Source organism: Tursiops truncatus, chromosome 16 (genome assembly GCF_011762595.2).
Source record: "Tursiops truncatus isolate mTurTru1 chromosome 16, mTurTru1.mat.Y, whole genome shotgun sequence".
Lineage (NCBI taxonomy): Eukaryota > Metazoa > Chordata > Mammalia > Artiodactyla > Delphinidae > Tursiops > Tursiops truncatus.
In genome coordinates this window covers 31,438,085-31,450,657 of record NC_047049.1, presented here as the reverse complement: position 1 = coordinate 31,450,657, position 12,573 = coordinate 31,438,085, and the positions used below count along the sequence as shown (strand labels likewise).

At 41.6% G+C, this 12,573-nt stretch overlaps 1 protein-coding gene across 3 annotated transcripts in view; it reads left to right on the top strand.

Moving 5' to 3' along the window:
* Window positions 1-12,573, top strand: part of ENTPD1 (ectonucleoside triphosphate diphosphohydrolase 1) — an 84,687-nt gene that overhangs the window by 17,237 nt on the left and 54,877 nt on the right. For 2 of the 3 annotated variants that reach the window (XM_073794149.1, XM_073794150.1), the window contains exon 2: window positions 9,162-9,508. The exons of the other annotated variant lie outside the window; for it this stretch is intronic. In XM_073794149.1, the coding sequence (XP_073650250.1) occupies window positions 9,451-9,508 (58 nt within the window). In that variant the 5' untranslated portion in view covers window positions 9,162-9,450. The remainder of the gene's footprint in view (window positions 1-9,161; window positions 9,509-12,573) is intronic. 3 annotated transcript variants of the gene reach the window in all.

The following is a 12,573-nucleotide window of genomic DNA, read 5'->3' as shown; positions in this document are numbered from 1 at the left end:
ATCTGTTTGCAAAATCCAGTGATTTGGAGGACTTTTCACTTTAAGAGAGGATAAGGGCAGGGTAGGAGTAGGAAATCACAATTCAAACATGGTCTAGATATTTCTGCATTTGGCATTTTAAAAAGACTCAGTGAATGTTAGTGCTGGAAGGGACTTGAGTATTCTCAAATCTCTTCATTAAAACAGAATTAATTACATTGCTGTCTTTTAAAATTACACAAATAATTCAAGTTTATTACAGGAAATTTGGGATACATAAAGAACAAGTAAGAAAATAAAAATTCTCTGTAAGCTCACTGTTCATACTTCTTTGTCATGTCCTTCTCTTGTTCTCTTCTTTCTCCTACTTTTTATTGTTTATTATTAATTTTTAAAAAATTTGGAGCCATGTTTTTCATACTGATTGTAATCTTCTATTTTACTACATAATTTGTCATGACAATCAAATGGCTTTTACCGTATGATTTTTAATGACTGCATATAGTATTCCATCATTTGAACATATACCATGTACTTATTTAACGATTACCTTTTATGGAATACTTAGGAAATTTCCAAATATTTTACTATTATAAAAACTGTTGTGGATCAATCTCAGTGCATGTCTTTGAAGATGTCTTTAGGATAAATTCCTAAAAGTAGAATTTCTAAATTGTTCTCCAAATTACAGCAGTATCTGAGTGACAGAAACACTGACGTCCTGAGTTAGGAAGGAGTATGCCCAAGTTACTCAGCTGGTCAGTGGCTGAGTGTGTTTTGGAGTCCAAAACACACTTTTGGACCCTTTTCCTTGACACCATGCTTCCTGTTACATTTCAGCAGCTTCTTAGTGATGTCCTGCAGGAACCGTTAGACCTTGATGACATATAAATTTTTCCTGCCAACTGTGTGGCTCCCACTCATGCCAAACTAGTCCTCTAATTCATCTGTGGGCGTGAACTCTGAACAGTTAGAGACACCTTTGTTCATGAGAGACGATGGTGCTCCTCAGATACCTTTCCCCTTTAGGGTGATAAATATTTCTTTATTAGTCAAGAGCCATACCCACTAGACATTTCCTCATACACATGAAGTGTTCCTGAGGTTTCTCTGACTTCTTTTTGCCCTTACTGTTTATATACTTTCTTTCCAAAATCCTGCTTCACAGTAGTGCTTCTCGATAGGAAGGCCACCTTTCAGTGGACTCCAGTGATTGAGTCCCCCTCCTACCCGAGTTGTGGTTCACTTTGACTCACCCCAACCCATCCAACCAGTTGGTAGAAACACAGCAAGGCCTACACGTTGGAGCAAGTTGTACTGGTGGCTCTTCCATAACTGAGAAACTTTTAAAAGGCAATGGCGATTTGGCCAATTCTTAGCCTATAAGACCTTCCCCAATTTACAAATATATTTATTAGGTTGAAGCTTTTGAAACTGACAGTTTTGTACAGTCAAAAATTGTCAAGTATTGGCAATTTCTTATGATTCATCCTAATATGTAAAATGATCCTAGATGTCAAAAATATGCTATAGAAAACATACCAGTTACACATCTCAGAATATCCCCAAGATAGATTCCAGAAGGTCTGCCACTGACCCCTGAACACCCAACCAGGGCTGTGTTTCTCACATATCAAAAGGCAAAGTTTTTTGTTTTTTTTAAAAAAATGTCCATTGTTGTTGAAGAGGTGGCCCAAATTGTTGGCGAGATTGTTGGCAATGGGTAAACTTTTTTAGAGGGAAATGTGGCTATAATTATTCAAAGCCTTAAAAATGTGTACACTCTGACCCATAACATCTACTATGAAAACTCACCCTAAGTAAAGCAGCCTGGATGTGTGCATAGATGTGCCTTCAAGGATATTTATTAGAGCATTGTTTGTAATGGTGAACAACTATAAATAACCTGAAGTAATGTATATGTCTAGGTGAAACAACCAAATAATTAAATGATGTTGTGAAAGAATTTCCAAGGACAAGAGATAAAAAGCACTGTTGGGAGAAAAACAAGTTATAAAGTTGAACAATCAAGACCCATTTTGTTAAAATATTTAATAAATGTAGACATGAAATATACACAGGAGGAAGACTGGCAAGATATATAGTGAAATATTAAAAGGACTATTTATGGGTGATCAAAAGAGTGAATTTTATTTTCCTCTTTTATACTTTTCTGTATTTTCCAAATTTTTAACAGTAAGCATATAATATTTTGCAATCATAAAAAAATCTGTCATGGAAAACTTTTAACGTTAAATGAAAAGTAACTAATTGACTAGTAAAAAATTAAGCAGGTAAGAAATACACTTGAATTTCAAATAGCAGAAGCAGGTGAAAATAAGAATGAAAGTGAAATGAGGAAATTATGTTGGATTAAAAAAGAACATGTGTTTACAAAACTGAAAACTGTTAAACTCTTTAACATATGGGTATAGTAAGGTTGGCAACGATGCTCCTTTGCCTGCCTTGTAAATGAAGTTTCCCAGCAAAGAACAATAGATCCACTAGAGGACATGAGGAAATCAAATAAGTCTCAAAGCAGAACAGGCCTTGATAACCGCCTAGTTCAGTGGCTACAGGAATTTTTTTAAAAAATAAATTTATTTATTTTTGGCTGTGTTGGGTCTTCGTTTCTGTGCGAGGGCTTTCTCTAGTTGCGGTGAGCAGGGGCCACTCTTCATCGTGGTGCGCGGGCCTCTCACTATCGCGGCCTCTCTTGTTGTGGAGCACAGGCTCCAGACACGCAGGCTTAGTAGTTGTGGCCCACGGGCTTAGTTGCTCCATGGCATGTGGTATCTTACCGGAGCAGGGCTTGAGCCCGTGTCCCCTGCATTGGCAGGCAGATTCTTAACCACTGCGCCACCAGGGAAGTCCCCCTGTCTGTCCTTTTTCAAAACCTCCTTTCTGAATCTGTTGTCCTGTTCTAGTCTAAGCTGGCTGCTCTCCTGGCCAGCTGCAGAGTTATCTTGCTGGGCTTCCCTTGACCTCTCTCCTGTGTTGATTCTCAGTTTGTATTATATCTCTTCCTCTTTCTATGTTCACTACCTCATTTGGGTGGAGCATACCCTTCAGTAACTTCCTGAGAAAAGGTGCATTGGAGGAAAAATGTTGAGGCCTTTGTGTATCAGAATTTTGAAGTTCAATGCTATTCTTATTCCCAATTATTTTTATATCACTTGTCCCTCCCACCCCACCCTCTGTTTCCAGGAAGCATTTAGGATCTTTTTTTATCCCTTACGTACTAAAATTTATGCTGATGTACTTTGATGTGTGTTTTTCATCCATTGTGTTAGGCATTCAGCCCCTCCCGTCTGGCAACTCAGATCTTTCAGTTCTGGGAAATTTTCTCATATGGTTTCTTTGATAATTTCCTGCCCACGATTTTCTCTGTTCTCTCTTTCTAGAAGGCCTATTAGTTAGATGTCTCTCTTGTGGTAATAATTTTCATTTCATTTGTTTTCTCTCTTTACTCTGACAGATGGCTCTACCTTCTAGGATATTTCCTCAACTTTATCTTTGAACCATTTGTTAAAATTTCTTATTTCAGTTATTATAGTTTAAATTTGTAAAAGCTTGTTTTTATTTTCTGATCTCTTTAAACAAAACTGTACACACTTTTGGTCTCATAGATGTAATATTTTCTTATTTCTCTGAGGCTAGAAATTGAAGCTTTCTTCTGTTTCCTCTTTTTGTTGTTTGTTTTCATTTCTGTCTTCCATGTTGAAGACTTTTTTTTACATATTATTATTATCTTCACACAATTCTATCCGGTTGATATTATTATTATCCTCATTTTATAGTTAATGGGTCTTAGAGAGTATATTATTGTTTTATTTTTCTTACCATGGATGTCTGAAAAAGTCATCATGGACCAGCCACATCCACAGTCCAGCTTCTCAATCAAGTTGGATTCTCTATTGAATCCTTAAAGTTTCTTCTTACCCTCCTATATTTTACTTCCCCGCAATACCCAGAGACAGTTGTCTTACTATATTAGACAGCTGTTAGAAAGATCTGATCATTCTAATGTTTAACTGAAACATTTCTCCTTCCCTGCATTTTTCCTCTGACATTAGCACTAGTTCTGTCCTCTGGGCCATAGAGATATGGACCAAATCTAAATGCCCCTCCATAGGATAGTCCCTTAGATATTTGAAAGGTTACTGTCATGCCTCCTCTGTGTCTGCCATTCCCCAGCCTGAAGAGGCCTAGTCTCTCCTACTATATTTCACTCTTTTGTCAAGCTCCAGTTGGCTAACATTTTGTAAGGCTTTGGATCAGCTCCTAGCTGTCAAGGTCTCACTTTAAGTGTAGTATCTGTAACTTAATGCAGACTCCAGATGTGCTTTGAAACACTGAGCCTTGAGTGGGATAGTCTTATTTTATTTATATTTATTTATTTATAGCAATTAAAAAAAGTTTTTTTATACAGCAGGTTCTTATTAGTTATCTGTTTTATACATATTAGCCTGTATATGTCAATCCCAATCTCCCAGTTCATCCCACCACTACCCTCCCCTGCCACTTTCCCCGCTTGGTGTCCATACGTTTGTTTGTGTCTTGCCATTGGTTTAGTTTTAGCCTGGGAAGTTTCACGTGCATCTTTTCCTAGTAGGTGATAGTTTTGATAAGTTTCTCACAAAGTTTAATTTCTGGGCTGCTTTTGATTAGTGTTATGGGTTTTTTTTTTGTTGGGTGTGGGGAGGTGGGAGATCAGGGAGATGGGGATGCAGGGAGGTGAGGAGTGAGGGGAGGTGGGGATTCAGGGAGGTGAGAGATGCAGGCAGCTGGGGGTGTAGGGAGGTGGGGTCATGGAGCTGAGAGGTGAAGAGGTAGAGGGTGCAGGGAGGTGAGGGGGTACAGGTGGGTAGGGGCAGGGAGGTGGGACACAGAGTCTGCATCTGAGTCCTGTCTCCACAGGTCACCTGATTATTGCTGAAAACCTCTGTGAGGGTAGAGGCTCAGGGTTTGTTGCCAGGACTGAATAAGAAAGCCCATGAAAGCACTCGTTACAGTGTCAGGAGGACAGCAGGCACCCAACAAAAGTTAGGTATGATTAAGTGAGGTGAAGTTAAGATCTAAGAAATGAGAAGGCAGAAACTGGGGGAGGATGTGGCAAGGGGAACATACAGCAGGAAAAGGAAACAGCATATGCCAAGGCCCTGCATCGGGAAGAGGCTTGGTTCGCGTAAGGGACAGGGAGGGTGTCGGGGACGGAAGTGTCTAGTGAAGGGTTGGGGGTGGGGGACTCTATGTTAGTTACTATTTTAACTTCTTAGGATTTCCTTTTCCAGGCCAGTTGCACTTGACCTTGGATAGTATTAACCCCAAACGGAGGTGCTAAGGTGATATTGAAAAATGGAAAGATCTTGTTAATGTAAAGTGCATAAATAAAAAGTATAATATGCATATTTGAAAAGGAAAGCACAACATAAACAGGGTTGTTCCAGGCACCATGTTGAATGTTTTGTACACATTACCTCACCAGACCTTTGTAGTAATCTTAAGAGATGAGAACTACTGTTATTCCCATATTAGAAGTGAGGAAGTGAGGGCAACGCCTCGTATAACTAGGAGGGCCAAAGGTGAGATGCAGACCTAGAAATGCCAGACTCAAGGCTGATAGTGTTGTTACCTAAAGAAATGAAGCTCACCCATTACACTTCGTGCTAATTATAGCTGATATTGTTGAATGGAATTATCTAATTTACTAAGGTATAATGCATCTTTCCCTTTTCTTTAAGAGAGCACACCAAACATTAAAAAAAAAATGTATTTGATAGGTCAAGGTGATGACATTGACATTCTGAGTATTAATTTTTATGGTTCTTTACGAGCAGTGATTAAGTCTTATTCATATTTATATATCCAGTACCAAGCACATTCCAGGCAATCAAATATGATTCATATCCGTGTGCGCATGGGTATATGAATGAGCGCATAGTTAATGGATGAATGAATGGATGAAATTATAAGACAATAATTACTATTAAAGTTTTTAGGTCTATTATTATTTTTAGACTTATTTGCCCCTATACTAAATCCTAAATAGACTGCTTTGCTCTATGAACTCATATGTCTGCTCTTTGTACATTTTTTCCCTCCTGTCAGTGTTCTAAATGGGATATCCGTAGACATGAGATATGCCTGCAGCTCTGCAGATGGGAGAGAGTGAAAGGAAGTTGCCCTGGTTAGTTCAGATCATCATGTTCAAGGGAGAGGAATAAACTCATGTTTGATCCAGGCCATGGCCATATTTAAGGGTTTTGATCTGAGGTGTGGGGTCCAGCTCCAGCGGCATCAGGGGAGTACATTCTTGGTCTGTAGCCAAATCGTCGGGGGGGGCATCAGAAACTGAATTTAGATCCTACTTGAAAGGAGTGGACTGAAACCAGTAGAGGGAGTCAGCCCCCTACCAATTTGGTTAACATATATGGCCAGACTCTAGTCCTGGAGTGGAAATGAAATGTAGCCAGACAGACTGGTATACACTTTGGGATGGATTTAGCTAAAGAAGTTTTTCCAGATTCTCCCAAAGGGGAGATTAGAGTCCTTCCAGGGCACTTGACCCCAGGCATGGGAGCAATCATGGTTTTTCAGACGCTCTCCCGCTAAGGTGAAAAAGTTCCTAGTATGTTCCAGGACTTAGGTGGGGTTGCTCCTCAGGATGAAAACCAATTATATCTTTACCAGAGGAGGGCAAAGCTGGGCAGGGGCAAACAGAGAGGGACAAATTGCTGCTGGAAGTTCAGTGAGTAGGAGCTTCTTTCTCTTCTTTGGATCTTCTTCCCTCTGGCTTCTTAATGTCTTTCTCAAAACACACTGCTCTGACGTGTGTAGCTAATACTGCAGAGATAGTGCCATGAAGGCACTGATCTGCAGCGATCTATAAAGGACTTAGGTTGTGCCAGCCCCTATTAAGTGCTTGACTTTCACTACCTCATTTACTCCTACAACAGCGCTTTTTGTCCCCAACTTTATGGTTGATTTATTGAGTGAAGAACTGAAAATCACTTTATGGGTGGTACATTTCCTTTGTGCATCACATTGAAAGTGAGATGTTGATAAACTGGGTGGGTGGATGTGTCCAGAAAGGGGAAGGATCCAGAGGCCACGTTATATAAAGAACATGTGCTGAAGGGGGTAGGGACATGAATGTGACTGGTACTAATATGGTAGTTCCAAGAAAAAATTGGAAACTTGCTCCTGGTCAATCAGGAAGTTTAGCCAGAGGACTTTAAGCCAGAGGACTTTAAGGGACTATCCAATATTGGAGGAAAGGGTTATTATAGGGCCATTTGGGGAAGTCCTGAACAGACAGTCATGAGCAGGGAGGAAGAGAGAGAGAATTTCCCTGTTGCCTTACTGACTTCATCCTGCATTAGTTCATCTAAACACTTCCTGTTTGTTTGTTTCTCCACAGTCTTTCTATTGTTTTATCTATTTCTGAATTGATTCCCTGAAAGCTCTAAGGATGCTTTTTTAAAATTTTTTATTTTTTTTACATCTTTATTGGAGTATAATTGCTTTACAATGGTACGTTAGTTTCTGCGCTATAACGAAGTGAATCAGTTATACATATACATATGTTCTCATATCTCTTCCCTCTTGCATCTCCCTCCCTCCCACCCTCCCTATCCCACCCCTCCAGGCGGTCACAAAGCCCCGAGCTGATCTCCCTTTGCTATGCGGCTGCTTCCTACTAGCTATCTACCTTACGTTTGGTAGTGTATATATGTCCATGCCTCTCTCTCACTTTGTCACAGCTTACCCTTCCCCCTCCCCATATCCTCAAGTCCATTCTCTAGTAGGTCTGTGTCTTTATTCCCATCTTACCCCTAGGTTCTTCATGACATTTTTCATTGCAACTCTATTTACAATAGCTCTAAGGATGCTTTTTAAAATTCCGGTCCTCTGTATCACAAATCCTATTGGTTTTAGGATTCTTGGATGATAGTGGGAATGGCGAGGTGGAGACATAGAGAACATCTAAGATAAAAGGACACGGGGCTGGGTGTGGAAGCCTTTGTGCTCCCAGCCACATACAGATTGGACAATTTCCCTTGCTATTTAGCCTCAGCTTTTACATACCTGAAAACGGGATTTATGTATGTGTGTCTATGTATCCTCCGTGTCCTAGAGAGTTTTTCTGAGGATCGGAAAAGAGAGTGGACGTAAATGTGTTTGCAAACTGTTGTTGAGACCATCAAAATGTAAAGTTTTATAACTGTCACTATTGCTATTGTGACACTGCCATTTGCTGAACCTCGTTTAATTTGGAACCTCCCTAATTCACAGTGATTTGTGTAGTGGGGTCATTACCACATTGGAGCCTTAAATGGAGACTTTATCCACGATTCCTGAAAGGTCAGCCACCCTGGAGTCACATGAGAACAGAAAGCAAATCTTGTTTGTGAATTGGCTTCAAGTACTGTCAGTTTCAAATGGAGGTCTTGGGGGGTCCTTGGCTGGCACATCAAGGGGGCATTTCAAAGAAAAGAGGCTAAACCTTGACTAGACCTCAGAGCAAATGTGCACTCTTCTCTTTGCTACTCCCTTTCTAAAAAGGAAAACAAATTCTACTTACTTGGGTGTGTGTAACTTATGTGTATCTGCTTATTCTGATCCTTTTCCCCCAAGCCTTCCTTTGCTTGTTCCATTTTATACATGGTATAATCTTCTAACATGCCCAATTTTTATAAATATCTTCTATTTTAGGACTTTCACAGTATTCCTAGAAATTTTGCTTAAGTAGCACTGTGCCTTCTCTATTTCATAGGTCTGCATAAAAAACCCAATATCCATTTACATTCTTCCTAGCATTTTGATGGTAGGAAAAATATCTTGAGTTTATTTTTAGGGCAAGTCACATAACAGAAAGGATAGCAAATATTTGTGGTTGCCTTGGGAACTCAGTTTCTAGATATTACTGATTATGGAAAGGAGGAACAGATTTGGAGATGGGACAATTTGGGGATCAAGAAATAGAACAGCAGGAGGTCCTGGAAGAGGGTGGAAGGAAGTAGAAGATCTACGTAAAAAATGCAGGTTCCTAGTCAAATTTTTTTTCTTTTTGTCTGTTTCTGATTACTGTATACTGCCTTCCTGAGGGCAGAATATGGTGGGATGCTTTAATAACCAGGTGATTTTCTTCTTCAGTTTTGTTTTTTTGTTTTTTGTAGGAAAGATCAGGATAGCAATTTGACTATTTGCCAAATTGTCCATAAGACAGAGTATCAAAGGGAAGAGACACTGAAGCCAAGAAATCCTGCTTTTTGTATTCCTGGATCTTTCTTGGAACAGCCCACCATGCGTGACATCTGAAGATACAGCACCAGCTGCTCATGAATACAAGTTCCTTAGAGTACCCAGACTTCATGGGAGCACTAAAAACGTATTACATGGTTTGTTGCCAGCATTTCCCGCACTGACTCTTACCAGCAACTCTTCACTCTGGCCAACCTCAGAGACATGGGGACTGCTGTGCGCTCTGATGTCTCATGTAGAGAGTCTCGTGGGCTAACTGCAGGTGTGAAGGCCTGGAAAAAGATTCTGGCTTTACTCCCCAGCCACCCCAAGACCCTGGTAGACCCAGGAAGTGGAAATTCTGGAGACCGATACTTGTATGGCCTTCTGAGTTGCACACTGCATCTGACTTGCTGTTCCCCCAGGAAACAGTTGATACACACCCAGAATACTGAGGGCCTGTTGGAAAGCAGCCCTAGGCCTCAATGTTTTCTCCTGGAGCTGGCAGACAATGAGGAGAGAGGGGAGAGAGTTACTTGTTGGGAGAGGAAGTAAAGCTGGAGGCTGGGGTGTGGTTAGACTTCAAGCATCAGGATCTGCAAGGCTCCAAGGCTCTCCCCACTCCATTCCATCAGGCCAGATTAGGATGGGGTGTGTTGCAGGGGGTTTAAGCCTAAGGGAGTGTGTATGTGTCAGGCACAGATGACACGGACTGGGTTCTTTTTTTTTTTTTAATTAGTTTACCATTTTTTAATAGATTTATTTATTTATGGCTGCGTTGGGTCTTTGTTGCTGTGCAGGCTCTTTCTCTAGTTGCGGCGAGTGGGGGCTACTCTTCCTTGCGGTTTGCAGGCTTCTCATTGTGGTGGCTTCTCTTGTTGCGGAGCACGGGCTCTAGGGTGCACGGGCTTCAGTAGTTGTGGCTCACGGGCTCTAGAGCGCAGGCTCAGTAGTTGTGGCGCATGGGCTTAGTTACTCTGCGGCATGTGGGATCTTCCCGGACCAGGGCTTGAACCCGTGTCTCCTGCATTGGCAGGCAGATTCTTAACCACTGCGCCACCAGAGAAGCCCCGAACTGGGTTCTTTTACCTGAGGTTATAGGAGTTGACAGGCCCATACGGAGAAGTCAGGAAACACAAGTAACAGGCTCTATTGCTGCATATCAGCTGGAATGGGGGCCCCTTTGTTGCGGTTGTCGTGCCAGCTCACGTGAATGGACAGCTACTGTGGAAGTCTCCCCCTCCGATCATTCTTGCATGGCAAAAACTCCACTCTTCTCTGATTCTGTTCTCTGTTCTGCAGCATCTGCTGCAGTAGCTGGACAACTCTCCTTTGTTGTCACTAATTGATTTCAGGAGGGTCTCTTGTTCCAGGCCAACTCCATTGATCTTTCCCCCAAAAGAAGGTAGAGTAGGGTATTCAAACATTCAGATGAACTGACTTCCAATCCTAGTTCTGCCTCTTACTAGCTATATGACCTCAGGTTGGTAACTTAACTTCTCTGAGTATCAGTTTTTCCACCGGTACAATGGGATTAATATTAGTACTTAGTTCATAGCTTTGTTATAAATATTAAATGAGATCATGCAAGCCCAGCCCACACTTTGGCTCAAGCAGCAGTTGCTGGAACAATCTTTTGTGGCCAAGATCATAAGGTCACGGGACTGGAAGGTTAGTCACAAAACCCAACCTAGCAACTTATGAGACAGAAACCATCTGTTGCAACTTTTCTCAGAGGATGGCTATGTAAACTGGCTCCACTTGGCTGAAGGAAGTGGATAGGTGGTAGGTGGGAGCGGCAGGGATAGAAGAGAAAAGAGTTAAATGATTATCAGTTCCTCCTGGTGATTAAGAGCATAGACTTCCCAGAGTCAGACAGGCTTGTGTTCAAATTCCAGCTCTGCACTCAGTGTCTGTGTGACCGTGAGCACACTACTAGACTCTCTGCCCCCCAGTTTCCTCAAGCGCAAAGTGGGCTAATGATATCTACAGTGTTGGAGGATTTCGTGAATAATGCATGTAAAGTGCTTAGCACAGTGCCTGGTACCCAGCAAGCACATAACAAATGATGATGAACATGACTATGAGGATGACGGGAGCTTTTCTGGTCTAGAGTCCTGCTCTTTCCACCTGAGGAGGTGGGAAGGAGACAGGGTAGGTACTGGGCAAAACTGGGTGCTGGTGAAGTAATAGATGTGTTAACTGAGGGCCTCATTTCTGAGCCACTCTTCTACTCCTGTTCCCTTATGTCCTCCCACCCTGCTGCCCAGTGCCTGGGAGCTGCCTAAAGCCCTTTGCTCCTAAACCATCCCAAGGGGTGGTTTGCCCCTCTCCTGTCTATACTACTTCCAAACTCCTATTCTTTCTGTTCAGCTATGCCACAGCCAGGTTGGGGGAACACAGTCCATCTCAACAATTCACTCTAAGGTGCGAAGGACCACACAACTCCCTTCTACTTTTAAGGTCACCAGACTATTTCTTCTTTAACTCCTCCAAATTGGAAATTAGTTGAGTGAGAAGCAGTGGAAGGTAGAGGGTACTTAGAGCACAAGGCCCTCCATATTGCCCTGAAAAGAACCTGAAAGCCAAACCTGGGGAAAGGGGCAGGATCAGCAGGAGAGGAAGAATGTGTGGGTTCCCTAACCTCCCTACTGCATCCCGCTTCTTTGCCTGAGAAAGTGAATCCTGATTCTAGAACATGAGGCTAATGTTGCTACCCAAGGGAGAGGGCAACTCAGGACTGACACCCACCAAGCCAGGGTCAGCCCTGGATTCTGGCTCCCCATACCCATTGTCAGCAGCAAAACTGGCTCCTAAAAGCACCAAATCCTGGGAGGAAAAGTATCAGCAAATGCTAAAGTGACAGGAATCTTTTCATCCACCCGAGACTTTTCTATCATAAGAAAAAGAGGAACCTTGGAATTTTGGGAAATTAAAATTTTCAACCCCATTTACAGATGTAAAAAGCCTCTGGTTACTCGGGTATTGCATATTTGCATATTTGATTTTATATGTAGATTACAGGTGAAGTTATGGCGCTGTGGACTATAATCATCATCTTACTAATCATCCTAATCATTTAATTTACAGTTCATTTGGCAGTTTCTTACACATTATTTGATTAAATTTAATCATCTTAACAACCTTGTCAAGTAGGTATTACCATTAATCCTCATTTTACAGCTGAGAAAACAAAGGGTGAGAATGTGAGTTTACTCAAGATCCCAGATCCAGTAACCTTTAGCTTTTGTTTTGCTTTTGTTTTTTGATTTAGGTGAGCGACCAACGTTAGAATTAACTGTAGGAATGTGCTGGGCTATGGACTTTGCATCTTCCAGTGTCAAGCAT